We start from the raw sequence: 23,225 nt of genomic DNA, 5'->3' as shown, positions 1-23,225 counted from the left end.
TGTGCCCTTTCTCATTTCCTCTTGCCTTCATCATTTCTAAGCAGTGTAGAAAATCTCTCTGTTGGTGAAAGTGCAAGAAAAACAAGCTCAGTGAAGCTAGATGAACTTATTCTCTTGTGCATGAGCCATTGATTATGTTTCTTCAAGGGTTATGCCATGCTTAGTTCCAAAAGTGCTAAGTGGGAGAAATGAGATAGGGCATTTTTTTTTTCTTATCGGATTAACAAGTGGTTGAAAAATAATCAACTTTTAGCTTGAAAAAATAATCCTTTTAGTTAATTTAAGTGTTAAAATTGATAATGATGCTAAACGGTTGATTCTTATGCATTAGTGCCTTCACTTTTTTTTTTTTAAGATTTTATTTAGAGAGAGTAGTGAAACAGTAGTATGCCATGAGCTGAGAACTGATGAGAGAGAGGTTTTAATAGACACCTCCTTATTGCTTTGAAATACTAGGAAGAAAAATACCTAACTTATACATAGATACACCTTTGAGAGACTTAATGTAGCCCAGTGTTGTCTTACGGCCACAAGTAATTATTAAGTACTTGAAGGGTGGTTAGTCTGAACTGAGATCTGCTTTAAGTATAAAATACAGATTTCAAAGACTCGGTGTGAAAAAAAGAATATAAACCAGCTCTTTAATTTATAAAAATATCTCTTTAATTGTATTGATTATTTGTGGAAATAATTATTTTGAATGTATTCAGCTAAATAAAATACATCGTTCAAATTAATTTGACTTGGCTCTTTTTACCTTTTTAGTGTGGCTTTTAGAAAAATTTAAATTACAGCTTTCCAGACCTGGCTTAGCAGGAGGCGCCATCATGGGAGTCGACATCCGCCGCAACAAGGACCGAAAGGTTCGGCGCAAGGAGCCCAAGAGCCAGGACATCTACCTGAGACTGTTGGTCAATCTGTACAGGTTTCTGGCCAGACGAACCAGCTCTACCTTTAACCAAGTCGTGTTGAAGAGGTTGTTCATGAGTCGCACCAACCGGCCACCTCTGTCCCTTTCCCGGATGATTCGGAAGATGAAGCTGCCTGGCCGGGAAAACAAAACAGCTGTGGTTGTAGGAACAATAACCGACGACGTGCGTGTCCAGGAGGTGCCCAAACTGAAGGTGTGCGCGCTGCGTGTGAGCAGCCGTGCCCGGAGCCGCATCCTCAGAGCTGGAGGCAAGATCCTCACCTTCGACCAGTTGGCCCTAGACTCCCCCAAGGGCTGTGGCACCGTCTTGTTCTCTGGCCCCCGCAAGGGCCGAGAGGTGTACAGGCATTTCTGCAAGGGCTCCGGGAACCCCGCACAGCCACACCAATCCCTACGTGAGATCCAAGGGCCGGAAGTTCGAGCGTGCCAGAGGCCACAGGGCCAGCCGAGGCTACAAAAACTAACCCCAGATCCTGCCTTGTTATTAAAGATTTTGAATGCTGAAAAAAAAAAAGAAAAATTTAAATTACATTTGTAACTTTAATTCTATTTCTTTCAGTCAGTGCTCTAAGGTTATTTAAATAATTCATTTGCATAAAAATGGCAACATCACAAAATTGAAAAAAAAGCCCAGTCAGTACCCCTTCTCTTTCCCCAGTGGTAACCATCATTAACAATTTCTTGTGTGTTCTTCCTGCCATTTTTCTAAGCATACTGTGCTGCTCTTAAGTACTTTTTTTTGTTTTGTTTTTTTGTTTTGTTTTGTTTTAGCATTCAAAATCTTTAATAACAAGGGAGGATCTGGGGTTAGTTTTTGTAGCCGCGGCTGGCCCGTGCGGCCTCTGGTGTGCTCGAACTTCCGGCCCTTGGATCTCACGTAGGGTTTGGTGTGGCTGGGTGGGGTTGCCGGCGCCTTGCCGAAATGCCTGTGCACCTCTCGGCCCTTGCGTGGACCAGAGAGCAAGACGGTGCCACAGCCCTTGGGGGAGTCTAGGGCCAACTGGTCGAAGGTGAGGATCTTGCCTCCAGCCTTGAGGATGCGGCTCCGGGCACGGCTGCTCACACGCAGCGCGCACACCTTCAGTTGGGGCACCTCCTGGACACGCACGTTGTCGGTTATGGTCCCTACAACCACAGCTGTTTTGTTTTCCCGGCCAGGTAGCTTCATCTTCCGGATCATCCGGGAAAGGGACAGAGGTGGCCGGTTGGTGCGACTCATGAACAACCTCTTCAACACGACTTGGTTAAAGGTAGAGTTGGTTCGTCTGGCCAGAAACCTGTACAGCTTGACCAACAGTCTCAGGTAGATGTCCTGGCTCTTGGGCTCCTTGCGCCCAACCTTTCAGTTCTTGTTGTGGCGGATGTTGACTCCCATGATGGCGCCTCTTGTTCAGCCCTCTTAAGTACTTTTTAAAAGAGAATATTCATAAAAGCTACTGTATATTAATATAGATTTTTGGATTAAGGTGGGTAAAAAGTGCCAAGTGAATATCTATTGGCCTTTTTGTCTCAGTTATTCACACTTGAGGGAAGTCTAATTACTGAATCTATGTTCCCTTAAAGAGACACCATCATTACCTGCAGGAGCATCAGGACCAGTGCTTAGGAGGAATTAATTAATTTTCATTGAATTTGTAGCATCAGTTCTTTTAAATGGTTTAACAGAAAAAAAATTGACTCTCACTGATTATGGTGGTAATTAAGATTTTATAGTGAATGAAGACTATTACCTGTCATTGGCAAACTACAGGTTTTCTGCAGTAGACATTTTAAGGCAGTTTTGTTTCTGTTTATCTCATTTTGAAATAATTGTTGATATAATTGCTGATCTGGTAAAAATGGAATAGAATTAATAGCATTATATAAATGTTATGATATAAATGAAGGAATGATACTGTAGTTGATAGTAGAGTCACTGATTTTTTTTAACATAATGTTTTGTATACCGTTCTCTTTTTGTTTTTTTTTTTTTTGGTACACTATTCGAAGCACATAATAAATGTTCAATAAATACTTTAATGATTAAAACATGTTATATCAAGTTGACTAGTAGAGCATTATCACTTGATAATTTTTCTTTTTTCCAAATTGAAAAGGTACTTTGTAAACTATCAAAAAATGACATTAATGGAAATACAGATGTTAGAAAATATTTCACCCATATATTTATTTGTGTTTATTCTGCTGCTTTTTTATGGTCAATATATGTAACTTTTCATTGTATGGTTGAAAAGAATATGCATTCTCCTAACTGTTGGGTGTAGGGTTCTATACATGTACATTAGATAAAAATTGTGTTCAAATCTATAATCTTACTATGTTTTTCTCTTTTATACTGTTTCATCCACTAGTTTTTTTTAAGAGCTGTGTTAAATCTGTGATAGTGGATTTGTCAGTTTTGTCTGTATTTCTGACAGTTTTTGCTTTATGTAGTTTGAGGCTATGTTACTAAATGCATACGGGTTGAACATTATATCTATTCCTATTTAATTGAATCTTTTGTTGTCATCATGTAGTCATCTTTATCCCTAATGACACTCTTTAACTTAAAGTCTATTTTGTCAATATTAGTATAGCTGCACCAGCTTTCTTTTGGCAAGTGTTCACTAATTACATTTTTTCCATCTTTTTATTTTCAGTCTTTCTGTATTTTAATGATTTTGCTGTATCTCCTATAAACAGTATGTAGGTGGATTTTTATAATCCAGTCTATCAATCTGTGACTTAACTAGCAAGTTCAGTCCAAATTATACATACTATGATGACTAATATATTTAGAATTATCTGCCATTTTGTGCTTCTTGTCTCTTTTTCCCTCCATTCTCCTGTTATTTTTTGTTTATTTTCTCCCTTTTTTTCTAGAAGCTAAATGAAGCAGCATAGAAATTGCCATTGTCTGCTCTTTTTATTCTAACAACCACAGTGATAATCCAAGTGAGGGGTTTTGTACAGACCCTTTCTGGTTCATTGTAGTTGCTCAGTAAATGTTACATAGATTTTTCTGTGTTTACTCACATTGGTGTAATGCTTTGAGTATGACCTAGTGCTTAACAGTGTTATTTAATTTGATTCTACAACAAGCATTTGACATAAGGTGTTACTATTTCCAACTTCTTATGAGAAAAACCACCAGCTCAGAGAGGTTATATTGATAAATTCAGTATGGCAGAGTAGAGTTTTAAAGTCAGATGTTCTAATTCTGATGTTTTAGTGATTATTGACATGGCTGTTAGGAACTGTGAATGCAGATGAATATTGGAAACTGGGCCTTATTTTCATCCTTTGAATAGTGTTTTATTTTAAAAGCACAATAATATTAACATTCCAGTTAGTACTTTACAGTCCTTTGTTCACAGTTCCGTGGTTTTGGGTATTACTTCACTCATTTAGATAAATCTTGTTCTTGTTGCTCTTCATATATTAGTTTTAAGACATAGGATTGTTTGCAAATAAGTCCAATAATGTGTGCATTCGATTGACACATTGAACCAACTTCACTGTGTGAACCTTGGATTAGGCACTTAACCTTTATAGAAGATAAGGAGATAGGTTATTTGATCTAAAGTTAATACTTTATAGTTTCACACATTTTTAAAAAGAGGAATAATCAAATTGACATGTTGATGCAATTGGCAGATTTGATTCTTAAATGTATTTGAATGTGGACTCCCCAGTGTTACCTTTACGATAACCCTCCTTTTTCCACCTCTTGGCACAGATGTGAGCTCCTAGTAATTTAAAAATTCTGATGAATGACACTTAATAAACGGTGTGATGTTGTGAATACTGATAAGCGCTAGAAATTCAGTTGGTGAAGCATCAATTTCACACCTGAGACCCCAGCTCAAAGTTTAGGTTAAAGGTTTGCCTGGAGTCTGTAGTCTTTTTCTCAGGTCCCCTGATAAATGCAGTGATTCCAAACCACATTTTTCTCCTGCATCAAATCCAGGCAGCACTCTGAATCATTAAATATTAAACCTTATATTCAAGAACATTATTCACTCATTAATATTGCATTGCGGCCTAAACTGCGTTGTTCAAAACATTTTAGGATGTTATACAAGTCTGTCAAAATATATTAACAAACTTAGTCATGTTGAACTAAGCAAAAAAGTGACAAACTGTTTGCACCACAAACGTGTTGCAGTTGAATTTTTGTACAATGTAAGCATTTTGAGTTGGGATATTTGGAAATCACTGTAAAGATAAAATGGATGGCAGTGGGAGCCAGATGGAATGAATATTCATCTTCCACGTAACATCTGCTATATATCTTAATGAAATTTATAGTTCTCCCTGAAATTTTTCTTCCTTGACAGTATTTATTTATCTTTAAAATTATTCTAACTAGGACTTGAATATGAGTTAGTACAATTCTAGCTGCTTATAAAACTGGAGCATCTAATTCAGGGACCGTTTTTCAAATCTCCAAGAAGGCTATCGTCACTGCAGAATCGAAGCTAGATAGGCCTCCTGTGAACTGTGGAGTAACTGGGACACTTTTGATATTCGGCAGAGTGTAAGAGAGTGATCAAGTTCAAGCCTTGGTTTCTGTGACCAAATTTGTTCTGGATTGCTGTGAACGCATCTGGTTTCTTGCTGCTTTTCACAACCCTGTTAGTTACAGTGAGAAGCCATAAAATTCTTCCCATGAAGGAAAATGATAGAGGCATTTTTGTGTTTAAAATGGTTCCTTCTTAAAAGAAAAGAAAAGAAAAGAAAAGAAATCCTTTTTCTGGTGCAATAAGGAAAAGCCAAGTAGTAAAAGGTGTGAAAATACACAATTGATGAGATACATTGTTTTTTTGTGCAGTGGCAACACCTCATTTTATAAGCTTTATCTGAAGTACGATTACATTGATTATATTGTACGTTAGGGTTATTGACATTTAATGGGTTAGAATTTAATGAGGGAGCTCAGTAAGAGAGTGTAGGTTGATTTTAAAACATTCTTGATTACTTAAATATTTTTAAACGGGGGGATGAATTAATTTTCCTGTGATATGTGGATCAGAAACCTTGTAAGTAGCCCATGGGCTCATCTTGAACACCTACAGCTGTTATTTGAAAAAGGATAGAAATGGGTATTGTGAAGTAAATAATGAAGGTGGCATAGTGAATTCCTGCTGGCTGAGAGTTAAATTATTCATTTTGTTAGTTTAGCTAACATGGTTCGTGCTGCGTGGGATTGGAGCACTATGTCAGTGACTAATATTGCATAATTAAAAAGCCTTAGTTCCTCAGGCCAATAATATAAGCCGAAATTTAGAAATGGTTGTTAACATCGTGGAAATACAGTTTTATTTGTATAAGTAGATGTGGTTTACCTAATCATTTTGAAATTTTTACGTTATTAAACATTTGTGTATAACACGTAGGCAGTATGCCCAGGATGTTTTTAACTGTAGTTAGTCTTGCAATTCCTTCCCCTTGCTTTGATTACCACCCACAGTGTTTTTCTTCTGGATAGGCTGCCCGGGAGTAAATGGTTAGGCTCAAAAGCCTGATGAGCACACTCGTTCTCACTGCAACGATGCAGTTCCTTTTCTCCCTTATGTTGCAGATCAGTGAAGGGGTTTGGGAGGATCACCACCAGTATAACTACTAAATTTGAGGGACCGCGTAGCTATTTATGTTAACTGAAATGTTAATGTATTACCTTTGCAGTCTTGGTAGCTCTGAAGAGAGAAAGACCTAACGGAGGCCTCTGAATTTCTGTGTTCTGTTATACATAGTATTTTGTAGTCATAATCAACGTATACACAGTATTTTGTAGTCCTAATCAACGTGGCTGTAATCTTTAGTTTATGCTTCCTCACTTAATATCACTTTATATACAGATTCTACCTTTGGAATAGTGCTATAGCAGGATTTCTCAATCTCGGGTGTCTGTGAGTGGGGGGAGAAAGTGGAAGCAATTCTGAATCATCTGTTAGCCACTTGTTGCCATATAATATAACTGCCTGTGTTTGCTTTTGCAGTTGCATTATGGCCAAATGACAGAAGATGGAGGGCTTTGTCAGGGGAGGGAAGAAAGACTAGATGTGTATGTTAATGTAATTGAATTGGAACACTGGACATTTTACTTTGGGGGGCTTTAAGCATTTTGGTTCCCACAACCAAGATCATGTGGTATAGTGACGAGCACATGGTTTTTAGAGTCAGAAATCTAGAATAGAAATCTTACCACGTCCTTTCTTATGTGATTTTGAGCAATGCATTTAATTTCTCTCTGCTTCGGTTTCTTTAGATCTGAAAGGTGAATAACTACTACTCTGTGGGATTTTTGTGAGAATTAAATGAAATAATGTATGTAAAACACCTGTTAAAATACCTGGCACAAGGAGGTGCTCCCTAAATGGTAGCTATTATAATATTAGTTGAATATTATGCATATTTTTTCATTTAAATGGCATAAATTGTATGTGAAAATCTTCAGTATTCAAAATAACAAATGAAATGGACTAGAGAGTGAAAGGACCACATGGGTCTGAATGCCTTTTGTTAGACTGAATTGGAATTGTGTTCTGGTAGACTCCTTACCAGCAAGGCCTGGATGTCCTGTTCTGTCTCCTGGAGGTTGATTCCTTGTTCCTACACTAGGGTCCACAGATTGAATTTGCAAAAAGAAAAAAAAAAAAAAGTAATTTTTAATGCATTTTCATTTCAGGCGGCTCCATTTGTTTCTTCCATTGTTATCTTTGATGTGAATTCTGAATGGTTAATAATTCTTACTTCTTAAAGTATGTCTGTGATTTTACTTTTGAGGGTCAGAGATGGAAAATATCAAGCAAGGGAATGAACATGAACCCTAGAATGAGAGTAGGTAAAGTCATACAGAATTTCACATTTTTGGCTCTTGGTGATACACCTTTCTGCTCTCTCATGTTCTGTTTAAAGGTGAAAATTAGATGAAATCCAGTATACTGTTTAGTGTGGCTTTCAGATCAATGCGTTTTTATTAGAATTTGTTTTTTCTTTAGCATGATTTCATAGGGAATGCTAGAAATAAAACATCTGCCCAAGAATGAGTTTGTAACTGATGAATAGTGTCAGAGAGCCATGCAAATTGGTTGCTGTTATCTAGGGAGAACACAGTGTGGAGCCAGCAGTGTGGGTGCTGACGTCTGTTGTACTCGCTGTGCAGGCCCAGGTGACTTGTAACAGAAAGATGAGCTTGGTCTAAGGGACACGGCGCCTTCAGCTCTTGATATTTCTTTTGAGGTTACAGAGCAGTTGAGGTGAAAAATATAGGGCCATCTTTATTCACATGTGAGACTGATGAATATTCTTTTCTAAGGCCTGTGTTTAACCAGCTAATAATAACAGTTGTGGCTGTGCTCAATGATGTAAAATTTGATTCTTAAGAGGCTGTTTATCCTTTTGTTGTGGTGGATTTCCATTAGTTTTTTTGAGAACAGAACTGGTCTTGCAGCATATGCTCCTTTGGTGGAGGGTGGGGGAGTTGTCTTTCTGTTTCATATACAACTTCATTAGACTCTTCAGCTTTCCAAAGAGGATGTCACTCTTCTCTCAGGCTGACCTTTGCGGCAATTGGTTGCGCATTTCACCAGGATTATAGCATAGGTGCTTGCCATGGAATTTAATCTTGAACTTAGTACTGTGCAATATTTAATTAAAGCAGTGCTCTGCGATATAGGCATTCTATCTATTCCTTGATTCCCTAAGACTTGTCCTTCAATTATGCTTGATCAGTATTAGCTGCAAAACTGGGCCATGCTGTTCTGTCCTTATGTGAAATTGCTCTTATTTGATTGTGTAGGTGTTAATAGTTTTCACCATGCATATATTACATATATATATGTATATATATACACATTATATGTATGAAGACTTCATAGTGTTTATAGTACAGGGAAGCTGTGTTATACCCCAAGGTTTCTTTTTAGGAAAATGCAGCTTATAGTGAAAAGGCGATATAGGGAGATTATTTCCATAAGAATTAATTTACAGTGTCCTGGATTGTTTCATCCAGCACTTTTAATTAGTTAACTCTGCCCTAAAATGCTTTAACAAACCCTTTAGCGTTAAAAAAGAATAAAAATACAAGAGAAATGTTAAAAGTGGAGAGGATTTTAGGGAGTTGGAGCCTTGAAAGCATCTAAAGCATCTTCACTGTCCTATTTCAATTTCAGTCTCATTCCCAGCTGCCGCTCTTTAGAAGAGCATGTGATGGATGGGTGTGAGCCAGTGGGCTAGGTTTGGCAGAACGCAAGGATCACCAGAATTGGCCCCCATCAGTCTGAGAATGCTTCTCAGAGAACTTTTTGGTTTCTATGTCCCTGTCAACTGGACTGGGAGAGAGATGGAAACAGAGAGACTTTTTCCTGGTTCCCTTGACAGGGTGCTGAAAACTTCTCAGCTGGTGATCTACCACTGGGCCCCAGGGCGGAGACTGCCTAGTCTCCCACCTTGGAACAGGTACGTCTGCTGAACACAGCCCAGCAGCTGGGCCTATGCCCTGGTGAGTGGGCAGATGAAAAGAAGGCACTTGCTGGACACTGCAGCCAAACAGAAAGACAGATGAGAGGAGCACTCAGAGAAGGTCCTTCCAGCAAGAACTGTTGGAATATTTCAATGGTGCTTTTGCTGTTTGTGGCATTGACAACTATTGCCACTTGATTGTAAGATAACGTTGATTTTAAGGTGCATCTTGATTTTATAGGTATTTGAAGGATGGGGAAGATAACTCCATGCATGTTTAATTGATGAAAGGGACTAAACTGTAGATGGAGATAAATGGAAGAGATAGAAGAGCAATGGAATTAAATGGTATGAAACATTTCTCTGAGCTGGACAGGCTCGAGTCTGCACATTGAAGGGCCTCCCTGTTTGGGAGGGTTGATGAGAGCAGATGCACACCGACTCATAGATGCTAAAATTTTTCAACTCTAGGGATAAAGAGAAAATCCTGTAAGCTTCCTGACAGAAGGAACCACTAATTTATAAAGGAAATGGGATCAGTCTGGTTTAGGTTTTTCTTCCGCCAACCTGTAAGCTAGAAGGTGGAATGACTCTTGGCATTCCTGAGAAAAAAAAGGCTGAAACTCCTGAATTCTGTATTGAGCTCTCATTTACCTGTCAGGTGAAAAAAGGACCTGTGGGCATGCGAGGATTTTGAGAATTTATTATTCTGGAAATATTATTCTGGCTAGCAGCCAGAATCCATTGAGGAGACAAAACTCATCAGTTGCTTATACAGAGAGAATTTAACATAAGAATTGTTAATGAAGTATTTAAGAGCTGAAAAGGCAGGAAAAAAACCCACAACACAGAAGAGCCCTAAGGCCGTGCTGTTTACATAGATGGCTCATGTTATATTTCTGTTAATTAAAATTGGTCTAGTAATCAGGTCAAAAAAAGTACAAAGAAGTAGGTGAAAATAATTCTAAGATATATTATTTCCCCCAATATATCCAAAATATCATCATTTTTTTAAAGATTTTATTTATTTGTTTGACAGAGAGAGACACAGCGAGAGAGGGAACACAAGCAGGGGGAGCGGGAGAGGGAGAAGCAGGCTTCCCGTGGAGTAGGGAGCCCTATGCGGGGCTCGATCCCAGGACTCTGGGATCATGACCTGAGCCGAAGGCAAATGCTTAACGACTGAGCCACCCAGGTGCCCGCAAAATATCATCATTTTAACATTGAATTTATTAACAATATATACCACCTTCTTGTTTTCATATTAAGTATTAAAAAACCAAGTGTGTCCTTTATACTGACAGCACATCTCAGTTTGCAATAGCAACATTTCTGTGGCTCTTACTGACTGTATCGGATAGTGCAACTAGCAGGTACCCCAGAGGTAGCTCTGGTGGGAAGCAGTGGCAGTTGATAAAACATTGAACCTGCAGGAGGGGTTTTGTGGACTGCTGTTCAGACTCAGAGGAGGCGGTGCCTCCTGGCTGGTGTCCCTGCTGTCTATCTCTGAGCTTGGAGGAGAGGCCAGTGTGTCTGGGACTCAAATTTTGAGGAGCATCCTGGTAGGTAGGGCTGGCGTCTCCAGAGTGGGGTGCAGTGAGGTTGATTTTACAAGTTTGGGCAAACTGGATTAAATAGTGAGGCCTGAGTGATGCTGAAGAGTATAGACACCAAACAGGTGAGTGCCTTTTTTACTATCACCAGCCTTGCAGTCTCCCTCCGGCACCCTTTATTGACAGAGCCCAAGGGGGACCCAACTGTGGAGCAGAAGTGTGGTTTCAAGACTCCCAGCTCTCACGTCACAAAAGCAGAGGATAGAAGAGGGGTGTGAAGCTGAGAGTCATTGAGAAATATCTGATGTAATAGACCATCTTAGGAGCATATTTAAAAAGAGAATTCTAACCAAATTACAAATTCATTACAACAGATCTCAATATAGGGAAAGGTGGAGAGGAGAGGAAGCACCCATGAGCAGCGGTCTTTGCTGTGTGCCTGAATGGTAGACAGGAATGTCTAATAAAGGTACTATTCATATGGATTCTTGAAATTGGGGAGAAATCCTTGAAGAGAAAACCCAAGAATTGTGTTAATTTGATAGCACCGAACTCTTAGCTAAGAGTTGGGCTGTGGGGAGAAGTCAGTGTATTCAAATGATTTCATCTTACTGAGTTTGCATAAGGTAATGGTTGAGAAAATAGTAGGAATTGTGTTTTTAAACAATAGCAGGGGGAATATGTGTCTGTGAGGGGAAGTGAATGACCACTAGTGGCATAGAAAAATACATTGTAGATTTTTTGAGAGGGGAGGAGAATATATATTAACTTGATATAACTTGGAAAATAAGGAAGGGGGAAAAAAGATAACAACAAAGTAAAATTAATAGTAAACATAATATAAAATGGAAGAAATAAAGGTCAGTGTATTGTTATTATACTCTTAATAATTGTGGCTTGCCACATTGTCCATTTAAAGATCAAGGCTGCCAGATTATGTTCACACACAGACACACCCACCCACCCAGGAGCTATGTAGTATATGACGTAAACTTAATCTGTTTTAACCTTAATAAATGAAGGTTGTTAAAAATTAATGGGTTGGCAAAACTATACCAAACAAACAAAGTATGAGAAAAGGTACAATTCAGGGTTATGAGGACTAACCAGAATAAAGAAACGCGATTATATAAGGATAAGAAGCACAGCTTACAAAAACAACACTCATTAACCTTTATGTGTCAGTCAAATTAGCAGCTTGGTATATGAATCAAAACCAGTTCGAAATTTGAAGACTACTTGATTTGAAAGAGAAAAATAAAGGACTTTGTGTAATCATTCTTTCCTTAAAAATATTTACTCTGGGCTTGATGAAGGAATCCGCTAAGCTCTAACATTAAAGCATCTCCCATAAAAGAGATGGATTGAGTTAGGTGGTGTGTATATCTGTACATTCCAGAAGCATAATGCCGGTGGAGGGTGAGAGGTTGCAGTTTGGTTCAAGCTTGAAAGTTATTTACAATAGAAAATAAGTATTGATTCTTTTTCCTCTGCAAGTCTTAGAATGGAGAATGGTAATGTCTCTCTCTGTGGCCAAAAGTTTCCCCAGACTCACCAACTTGACAAGGACATAATTTCAAAAAAGTGTGTCCTACTAAGGTGTGCTTTTATGAAGAAGAAGCATAAATGCAAATCACTGTAAAGGACTTGATGCCTGTTTCGTATACTTAAGGATAGGGAGATGCTGTCAGTTTTTCATAGCTGAGCCCTCTTTACAAGAGCCTCCCCCTGTATCTTAGGTCACTGAAGCAGGGAGGTCTTCAGGAGGAAGCCAGCTCACATTGTCACATGTCCCCGGCTCAAGCTCTGTCCCGTATGGGCTGATGAGGGGGATTTGCTCCAGCGATGCCTGCATTTGTCTCCTCAGCCGACTCTGTGGTTATCCTCCTCCAGCACCTTAGTACATAAACATCTGCAGTACCCTCAAAAGGAATGTTGGGGGGGCGGGGTGTAGATACTTTCTAGACAAGTAACAACTTTCTAAACAAGTAACAGAGCTATAGATACTTTCTCCACTCGTAACAGGTCATGCAAGGTCATTTCCTCCTCCTCCTCCTATGAAACAGTTGATTTTCAAGCCTTACTGATACCCACAATTTAATGGTGTCTCTACCTCCCTACTCTGACCATTGTCCAGTTGTATTTTGAATATTGTGATTATTGATGTATTCTTTAAAATAAAAATTTGATTATTATGGTTTAAGATGCCTCTACATATTCAGCTTAAACTAGATAAAGAAGCGGCTGTAGGTCCTTCTAGGAGAGGGAAGGCAGAGGTGCTTCAGGGTGTCCTGTAAGTTCCTCCTAGGGAGTTTAATTGTGAATTTCCAAGGGACAGGGAGGTGCATGAGCCATGGATATGGTGACATTAACTTGAGAATAAAATCAGAATTCTTTAAAAAAAAATCAGAATTCTTTTCACATATAAATGTATTTTCCACTGCAGTAGGAGACTGTATTTGGTAAGAAAATGGTATCAGAAAATTAGGACAGGTAGAACTTCTTCCCTAAGTGAGAACTGAAATAGGGATTCTAGGTACAAAGTAGCAGGTGATACGCGGTGAGAGGCCGTCATCTGGGGGTGGGGGTGGGCAGATGAAGCCCGGTTAGGGTTATGGCTGTGGGTAATCCCCGGTAAAAGTTGTGGGCTTCCAGTTACGGGCTGAATTTTCCCTCCAGCATCATTTTGAAGCTATGCAGGAAAATGTCCAGACTATGACTAAATTTGAATGTAAGCTAAAATCACTTTTTAAAAAATGTTTTTGTGCAAAGGAAGGAAACCTTGATTGTTAAATTAAATGTCACTTTAAATGATATTTATGTAGAAATATAGATGACAAAAATATATGTCCTCTCAGTTATATTCAGAGCCAGGTCATAATGCTGGTTAAATAATACTGATTGACTATATGGTTTTCTAGATTGCAGTCCTTCAGTTTTCCAAGACAGTGCCATTTATTGCTAAATTACCATTATATAAAGAATTCCTATGTTCTGTAATATTAAACTACACTCATACTCTGTATTCATTCTTCCAAAAATATTTATTGAATGCCTGCCAAGAGCCAGGCGCTATTTAACTTACATATGCTTTGGTTTTACATAACTTCTCTCTGTCTCCACTTCCTAATACAAAATATAATAGTCGATTCCATAGCGTTGTTGTGAGTTACACCTGACAAGCGCCTAGACCTGTGCCTGGCCCAAAGGTCAGCATTATTAAATACTGACTCTTTGTCTCTTGTACATAGAGATATTACATATAGATACATATAATTGTTACATATAGCACATAGCTATTATACATGACTGTAATGTGGCTATATTAATGTACCTTCATCTTTATGTGTGAATTTTGGAACTTCAATGCACAAACATTCCTTCCAGTATTTGAAATAATTTGAGAAGTATTAAGCTTGCTGTGTACTTTTATTTTTATAAAGTCTTACTAATAAAAAGTTGTATACTTGTTCTATCATTATTTTTAATAGTCTAATAGTTTGTTGAATTACCCAGCTCAGCTTTTCTGTTTAAAAAGTGAATAGTAAACAGTATTTTGAATGCTGGTTCAGCATGTTCTGACAAAGTATGATGCATTAAAATAAAATTCATCATTAGCATTAGAATTGACCTTTGAGGTTGTAGTCACTAATTTTTCTCTTCCAGTGTTTGAAACAGTCTTTCTAAGTGCATTGCAATACTTTGCAGATATTGTCTGTGTAAAACGGTCACAATTCAGTTGTAAATAAATCATTTCATCAAATCACTTTATCTCTAACAATCTTCATTTCCCATTTATTCTCACCCATTATCTGAGGTTCTTGTCATCTTTCCTCAGTAATATTATAATGGCCTTGTACATTAAATTATAAAGTAATTTTCTAAGCTAGAATTGTATAGAATTACTTCTGTGTCAACCTGCGTGAAGATAAATCTGAGTGTTTGTGAATGGCTACATGAGCAGTGTCCAGGTTCAGAGAAACAGGGCACCTGAAAGCCAAACCACTTTTGGGAAAGGGCTGGTAATAATTTTGACTTTGGCAAACTCTGACTTGATATAGTGGAAACAAATAAAAAATGAGCTTTAAAAAAAATAATTATGAATAATATCGGATTTACAGACTGTCCTTACATGACCACAAAGGTGAGCAATGTAATGGAATCTAATTCCTGTTAGCGGGGTTCACTCTTTAGGAGGTTTAAGAAGCAGAGCTTTGGAAATCAGATCAGGTCATTTTATGTCTCCCATGTGCTTTTGCACGTCTCAGTCTTTCTCCAGTGAAAGAGCGGGGATAGTAGTGCCTCCTTCATGGAGGATAATGAGGTTGACTACATAAAAAATGCATAGCTAAAGCTCTCTTTAAATGCCCTTCCCACTTTCTTGAAATCTTTAGGTTCTTTGGAATAAAATAATACTGGCTGGTTTTTATACAGAAACGGAAACATGTAGGACTGGATTTTAGATATCTATGAAAGCTGAATGTATATGAGGGTTTTTTTTTTCCCATTTAAAAGGACATGTTGTAATAATATTCATTATAGGAGATTTGGCTGGTTTTTAGAAATTCATTTTGCTGGTGTATGTTAAATCTCTCACCTGATTGAGAATATACGGAGAAAAACAGCTAAGTTGCTAGGGCTTGAGGTATAAGGGCAGAGCTGCCTGGTATTTGTTTCATTAAGCTTAGGCAAGCTATCCAATTACTTAATGCAAATAAGAAAAGTTTACACTAAACTCCTACTTCTTTGCTTAAAACTCTAGAGAATTTAAATGAGGAGAGATATGTATTTAAAAGAAGGAGATTTAAATGAAACTTAAATCAGGGGCTTAATGTAGAATAATATTAGACCAGGAGATCTGAAATAATAAGTGGGGAATGCCAATAAATAAAAAAGGGAATGTATTCTCCAAGATACTGGGTTTGTTTAGTTTTATTTCGAGATAATTCTTAAAGCTTTGGAAACCCGAGTTAATAATCAAAGACTATCTCATGCCTCCTTTTCACCTAACAGGGACCTTCAAAGAAGTAAAGGCTGCCTTCTATTGTCAATGAGCACTTCACTTGCTTGCCTTGCGGAGTGTTTACAAAACAACCCAGCTCTAATACGTGGCTCCACCATTGGGCCAGTAGCGCTCAGGCCCAGAAAGCTGGGTCATCTCATTTGGCTCAAAGTAAGAGAAAAATGAGATGATCTTACAGCCATCTTACCTTTCATAGATGGCCATTGAGTAGAATAGCTCAATGGAATAATCAAAGCATGGGCCCTGGAGAGGAAGCTCTGAAAAGAATTGGGAGCTTCTGAGAATTCTGAGAATCGGGAGCAGTTTTTCTTTGCAAAGCATTTGGAAAGTAATCTAAATGGATCAGTGAAAGAGGAAACTTAATTAGAAGAAATGAATTGCTGTAAATGAATTTTGTGGAGGAGAGATTTGGGGAAATTAGGAATACAACAGTTTAGAAATTTTTCATCTGTTGTTTCTACTTCTGAAGTAAAAAGGAAACTTCATTTAGTGCTACCATCTATCTGAAACTCTGCCCTCCAGAATAATATGAAAGGAAGCACAACTTCTAAAAATTTTTTTCCCTAAAATTGCAAAGGCAGTGTTAAGCTTCAGGAACCCTTCCAAGCCTTGTCCTAATTTTTATTGATAATTGTGTGTGTGTGTTTGTGTGTGTATATGTGTGTTAACAATGTTCCCTCAGTGGCTCTAGGTCTCTCAGCCACAGAGCTCTAAAGAAAAGCCTTTCTCAGTACCTCTGGACCCGACTGATGTCTGCCCTAAAATACATTCGCCTTCCCTAGGTTGCTCAGTTAATATCCTTTAGATTTCAATTCAGATACTGGCTCCCATCCATATAGTTTCAGAGCAACCTCACTTAAAAAAAAAAAAAGTACATCAGAGTTTAAGCTTCATGAGGATAGGGACTGTCTCTTGGGCTCACCATTTTGTTTTCAGTAATCAGAATAATGTCTGGCACCCCGTAATTATATCTTGAATGAATTTGTGGTCCCTTTTGTTCTTACCTAGTTCATAGTTTTTGTCAAGTAGTGGGAAAGTCCAAGGATGAGACTGGAAATGTAAGTGCCCACTGAGTGAAAATGATAAAATTTGGAGATAGACTTGTTTCATTTATCTTCTGCCACCAACTTTCTCAAGAGTTTTTATGGGATGGAGAATAATGTATTTAATGTATGTTGTTTGTAAAACTTTTACCTGCAAGGGACTTTAAAATTACGTAGTTCAACCATCATATTTTAAAGCTGAGAAAACAGGTTTGTTAGGTTGCACAGCTAAGTTGCTAATAGGTAATAAAAATTTATTACCCACCACATACATACACACACACACACACGCACATATATATGTAAGGGTATATATGTGTGTATATATGTGCGTGTGTGTGTATATATATATTTAGGCAAGTGGGAAAGAAACGAAGGAGCATACGAAGGGATAGGGCTGCAGGTCATTGTCAATATTTGATTTTGGAAGTCCATGAAGGTAATAAAAATAAAGTAGAGCTTCTTATTGGTGAAAACTTGGAAAAAAAGATGGAGAAGACAAAGCATATATAGTCATGGTGTATTTAGTGACCTTGGAGATTTTCTTCTTCTTTTCAGAAAACTACCGCTTTTTCTGTATTCCTGACCCCACAGTGGGTACTGTTGTTATTACTACTACTTCACCTAACAGTGTTGAGTGCTTTATGCTAAGTGCTTTGTGTATATAGAACCCTGTAAGGTAGGTATTATACTGGTTCATTTTAGTCAGAATAACAAGACCCAGGGAGATTAACTCAAGTATTGACTCAGCTAGTATGTGCTAGAACCTTGATTTGGACCCAGGACTCCCAGCTCCAAAGTTTATGCATCTGTACCAGCTATTACAAACTGATAATTTTTATTTTTATTACAACACTGAAGGCTTTTGTGCTCAAGTTTTTGCTTCTTTTTCATTAACTTGCCAAAACTTCTAAAGTTGAGCCCCTTTAACTCCATTTGTAATTAAAATTGATATCATATGCAAGTAAACTAAATTAGAAAACATAGGTAGTTATTATTAGATAAACAATACTTTAAAATATGATATACCACATGTGGTAGATATGAGAAAATCTAGTTGTATAGCATTCATTTTATGTTGATGAACTAATAATGTGATTTTTATAATAGTGTTGTATATCTGTATATAAAGTCCCCAGCACAGTGCTTGGCATATAGTAGGTGATCTATGCATGATAGTAATTTTTATTATTTTATTTTAGTTTCCACCTGACTTGTAACCTAGGTAATACCTTTTACTTGCAGGTGATATGCTAGTAAAATGCTTTAACTGCACCGTTTTGTGATCTGATATAGTAACCTCAGCAGTTACCTGCACACTATCCTTATGTGGACCACTTCATTTTTGTTGTTACTCTCCTTTTATAGATCTCCAGGATTTACGTGGGTAGAAGTATATTTTGCTAACTGAGGGCTGTGGCTCTCATTTTAGTATGCATTAGCATCACCTGGAGGGCTTATTAAAAGGCAGTTTATGGGGCACTACCCCCACAGTTTCTAATTCAGTAGATGTGGGTGGTGTCCGAGTGTTTGCATTTCTAAAAGTTTCCCACGGATGCTGCTGCTGATTTATGTATACTTTTAGAATTGCTGCTCTACAGAAATGACGAGAATTCTAATTATCAGTGTTCTTTTATGATAATGCACGTCCACTGAGTTACTGTATTGATAGCATTGATGCTGCTGAACTTACTGTGAAATAATATGGAGAAATTTGGTTTGTGTAAGTGTAATTATACTTACTGCTTAAGGAAAAGCTTCTAGAGGTTACTTTTGCATTAGAGAATTTCAAAGTGTAGGTTTTAGTATTTTTCTGTTACTCATCTTTATTCAAGACATAAAACACAGATTCAGTTTTTTAGGAATATATTTTACAAGGTAATTTCTGATTATATATATAAAGATTTATTTTTTTGAGAGAGAATGCAGGGAGGAGCAGAGGGGGAGAATCTTGAAGCAGACCCCCTCTGACCGGGGAGCCCAACTCAGGACTCGATCCTAGGACCCATGAGATTATGACGTGAGAGTCAGATGCTCAACGGACTGAGCCACCCAGGCACTCCTCTGATTATATTTTTAATTATAATTGATTATAATGAAATTTGGTTGTAATTGATTTCTGAGAATTTCAGAGTATCCGGATGATGTGGCAATTTAAAATTAGTAACAAGGTTTTATTTTCTTTAGTTCTTTTCAAGAATCTTTTTAAAACTAAAATTTGATAGACTAGTATTGAATTCAATTTGGTGCTCATCATTCCCACTTACAAAGTAGATTTCACTCAGAATTTCACTTATACCAACATAACAATTTTACCTTTTCTTTTTAAAGCATCGCTTATACCTTTGGGGATATGATGGTATAGAGGGGTTATTCTCTCAAGAGATGAAAAGGCAATCAGAAAATCTTTGTCCATAAGATTAGACTAAAATGTACTCTCATTCAGTGATTACTGAATGCCTTTATGTTCCAGGCATTATGGTGAAAATCGGTGCCAAAGTAATTTATCTTTTTCATGCATAGTGAAGGGTTTTAGTGGATTGTAACTTAATATGATGTAATTGTGTGATGAGGTTACTGATAAACCCAATGCTGTCGGATGCTTCATTAAAAGAATTAGTATTGTGTACAGATCTTGGAGGTGAAGTTCTACTGTCTTGTTTTGCCTAGACTATGTCCACAGTGTTACATTTGGTCTGGGGCTAAGGGACAAATTGGAGTCATTCCAGAAGTGAGGATCTCTGCTGTTCAAAGGTCTGGCCATTTTTGCATATGAGGATTGTTGGAAAATGGGAGTAATTCATCTGGAGGGAAGACATCTTAATTATGTTTTTAGTTCCTTGCTGTAATATAAGATCCATGAGGACAGGGACCCGTCCTTCTTGTTCAGCACTGTGTCATCGGTGCCTCACCCAGCAGCTGGTGTGTATTCAACAAACAGTTGAATGAGTCAGTTTTGAGGGGAAGTTGATGGTTACTTTCAAATATTCGTCTTGTAGATGGCTTGTTAATTAGACTTACTGTTTGTATAGCCAGAGGACAAACGGAGGCACCAGGGATGGAATTTTTAGGTGGGCACATTTCAATTTTACATAAGAAGAACTTTGCAAAACTAGTTTAGCAGTCCTAACAATAACTTTTCAGGGATTTGAATTCTGTTATTTTAAATGCTTGGGTAGAGGTTGCATGGGGACTTACTAGAAAACATACCCGCTATTAATAAATTGTAGGTCAAGGTGATTTCGGCCATTTCTCTTCTTATTTATGTTTTTCATTAAATAATAATCAATAAAATAATTTTTTCTAAGTTAGTCCTTTCTTGTCTTTTTAGACTAAAGCAAGGCAAAGAACTGGACCGAGAGAGGGCCTTTGCTAATGAGCAGTTAACCAGAGCTATTCTTCGAGAGAGGATATCAAGTGAAGAAGAACGAGCCAAGGCAAAGCACCTGGTGAGCACTAAAGATTTAGTAGAAATGTCATCTACAAGGAGATCTCTGATGTTTGGGAAAAGCTAAGCACTCCTTGCCAGCTTTTAGTATTGACAAAATGCATGTTCTTTCTCTTTGCTTAGATTTTCTTGGTTTTCGCCTTTTACAAGTTGTTGACAGTTTGCTGATATTAACCGTGAAGGACTTTTTAAGGCAGGTAACTTGAGAATTATTAGTAAAGATCAACGGGGAGACAGTGGCATATGCACCTTGCCTGAAAGGATATTGCTTGTTTGCTCTCCCCGCCCCCCCTTGATTTTGATTTCATTGTATTTGAAACCTCTGGGACAGGCAGCCTATCCGGTTTCTCTCTCTGCCTGCAAGCACCAGGTGTTAGTCTGGGAAGTCTCTGGCAAAGGTGAGTAAGGTTTGATCAATCACTTTCTGTGCTTTAGAAAGGGAAAAATGCAGAGCAAAGGCTTTCAGGAACAATCTTTTTAAAGAAAGGGAATCCTATTTTTTTAAAGAGCTATTTAAAAAAAGTTAAAAGCAAAGATTACATAAACATGTTTAAAAATGATTATTAATAGAAGGGAGAAAATTTAAAGGCACCCACAAATCTGTCATTCTTACATAACCATGATTTACATTGGGACGTTTTTCCTCTCGAAAATGTTTATTCCTAGGTCTATTACGTACTTAGAATATATAAGAATTTGTATATGTGAGAATATATAAGAATTTGGACAATACTGCAGATAGCATTTAACATCATGAACATTTTCTTTTTTTTTTTTTTTAAGGATTTTATTTATTCATATGACAGAGAGAGACACAGTGAGAGCAGGAACACAAGCAGGGGGAGTGGGAGAGGGAGAAGCAGGCTTCCCGCGGAGCATGGAGCCCGATGTGGGGCTTGATCCCAGGACCCTGGGATCATGACCTGACCCGAAGGCAGACGGTTAACGACTGAGCCACCCAGGTGCCCCATGAACATTTTCTTATATCAGCGAGTGTTCTTCTGAAATGTAGTTTTTAATGGCTGAATTAGGTTCTGTTTTGTTTGTGCATCATAACTTCTCAAACGATTTTCCATTGTTAGGTAAAATTGGGGCTGCTCTGGTTGAAGCCTGGGGTCCTGACTGCTTACCTCCTACTTCAGCCTTCTAGAAACCCACGTGTAACTTCGTAACTTCTCAGAACCTTTAGTGTTCATTGGAGTGTAGTTGGGAACTCAGTGGAGAGCTAAAATGAGACTATATAGTGGAGAACTTTGAATGGAGGACTGAGGGTGATGTCCCTAGCTCAGCAGGCAATTGAGAATTGTTTAAAAATTGATAAGAAAAGGGTCAATTTGTATTCTCTCGTATTTTTTTTCCCTTGGTCCTTTCTTGGAGAGGTCATGTGCCATTAGAGAAAGTAAAAGGAAGCCTGTGTGTAGTGAATCCATTTCTCCAAAGACTAATCCAGGGTCCAGGCTGAATGGGTAGACAGTGAAGCCAGAACAGAAGTGATGGATCAAGAAAGAAACATCCAGAGACTGTTTTGAAGGTCTCTTCTGTCTTGATTCTGGGGCTATAGGATATAGATGGCAAATTACAGTATCTTCCAGATTTTAGCCCCTATCGTATTAGCCAAATAGAGCCCTTGTAGCACTTAGGGAATAAAAGAATTTATACAATGGGATTATAGTTGATCTGTCTTGGCTTGAGTGTTCTTAGACATTTGAGTGGTAGTTCATGGCCAAATCACCATGGCTGCCCACAGTAATTTAGGTACCTGATGATTCCCAACTTATTTACAAGGTTAACCCCCTATATTGTTATTATTTGTTATAGAAGGCATGCATATTCATTGGGTAAAAATCAGAAAGTAAATAGAAAAAATATTAAGATCACTTAAGTTACCACTATCCAGAGATAATTACTGTTAACATTCTGGTTTATTATTTTTATATTCCTTTCCACATCCCACTAAGTCTGTATAAAACATTTATATTAATATGTTTATATGTATTTCCCCAAACATAGGTGATATATACATAGTCTCATATAACTCTTACAATACCTTGCATATTAAAAGAAAATTAGACTATAGGGTAAAGATCTTTTTCTATTAATAAATATGTTTGCATGATCACTTTGAATGATTGAATGTATTTCACTGAATTTTCTCCTAATAAGATAATGCAGGGATAGTATAGAAAATATAAAAATTACTAAGGAACCACCTCATAATCATTAGTATGGCTACTATCAGAAAAACAGACAATAACAAGTATTGGCAAGGATGTAGTTAGTGGGAATATAAAATGGCACAGCCACTATGGAAGCCATTATGGTGGTTTCTCAAAAAAACTAAAAATAGAATTACCATATGATTCAGCTATCCCACTTCTGGGTGTTTATCCAAAAGATTTGAAAGCAGAGTCTCAAAGAGTTATTTGTATGCCCATGTTCATAGCAGCATAATTCACAATAGCCAAAAGGTGGAAGCAACCCAAGTGTTTATCAGCAGATGAATGCATAAGCAAAATGTGCTATATACTTACAATGGAACATTATTCAGCCTTAAAAAGGAAGGAAATTCTGACACATGCTACCACATCGATGAACCTTGAAGACATGGTAAGTGAAATAATCTAGTCACAAAAAGACATACTGTAGGATTCCACTTAGGCGAAGTATCTAGAGTAGTCAGATCTGTAGAGACAGAATGCGGAAGGGTGGTTGCCCTGGGCTGTGGGGAGGGAGAAATGGAGCACTTTTTAACGGGTTTGGAGTTTCAGTTTTGCAAGATGAA

The 23,225-nt window shown here is 37.7% G+C and overlaps 1 protein-coding gene and 2 pseudogenes across 2 annotated transcripts in view; 2 read left to right on the top strand and 1 right to left on the bottom strand.

The window, feature by feature from the left end:
- Positions 1–23,225, top strand: part of CHCHD3 (coiled-coil-helix-coiled-coil-helix domain containing 3) — a 266,380-nt gene that overhangs the window by 78,338 nt on the left and 164,817 nt on the right. For both annotated transcript variants that reach the window (XM_028106350.2, XM_028106349.2), the window contains exon 4: positions 20,327–20,444. In XM_028106350.2, the coding sequence (XP_027962151.1) occupies positions 20,327–20,444 (118 nt within the window). The remainder of the gene's footprint in view (positions 1–20,326; positions 20,445–23,225) is intronic.
- LOC114211698 (large ribosomal subunit protein eL18 pseudogene) lies at positions 808–1,410 on the top strand (annotated as a pseudogene).
- Positions 1,739–2,306, bottom strand: LOC114211700 (large ribosomal subunit protein eL18 pseudogene; annotated as a pseudogene).

The sequence above is a fragment of the Eumetopias jubatus genome, unplaced genomic scaffold (genome assembly GCF_037043125.1).
Source record: "Eumetopias jubatus isolate StellerSeaLion01/CBP00866 unplaced genomic scaffold, mEumJub1_p1.0 scaffold_14, whole genome shotgun sequence".
Lineage (NCBI taxonomy): Eukaryota > Metazoa > Chordata > Mammalia > Carnivora > Otariidae > Eumetopias > Eumetopias jubatus.
The sequence above is the reverse complement of the archived record's forward strand: the minus strand, read 5'-3'. Positions and strand labels throughout refer to the sequence as shown.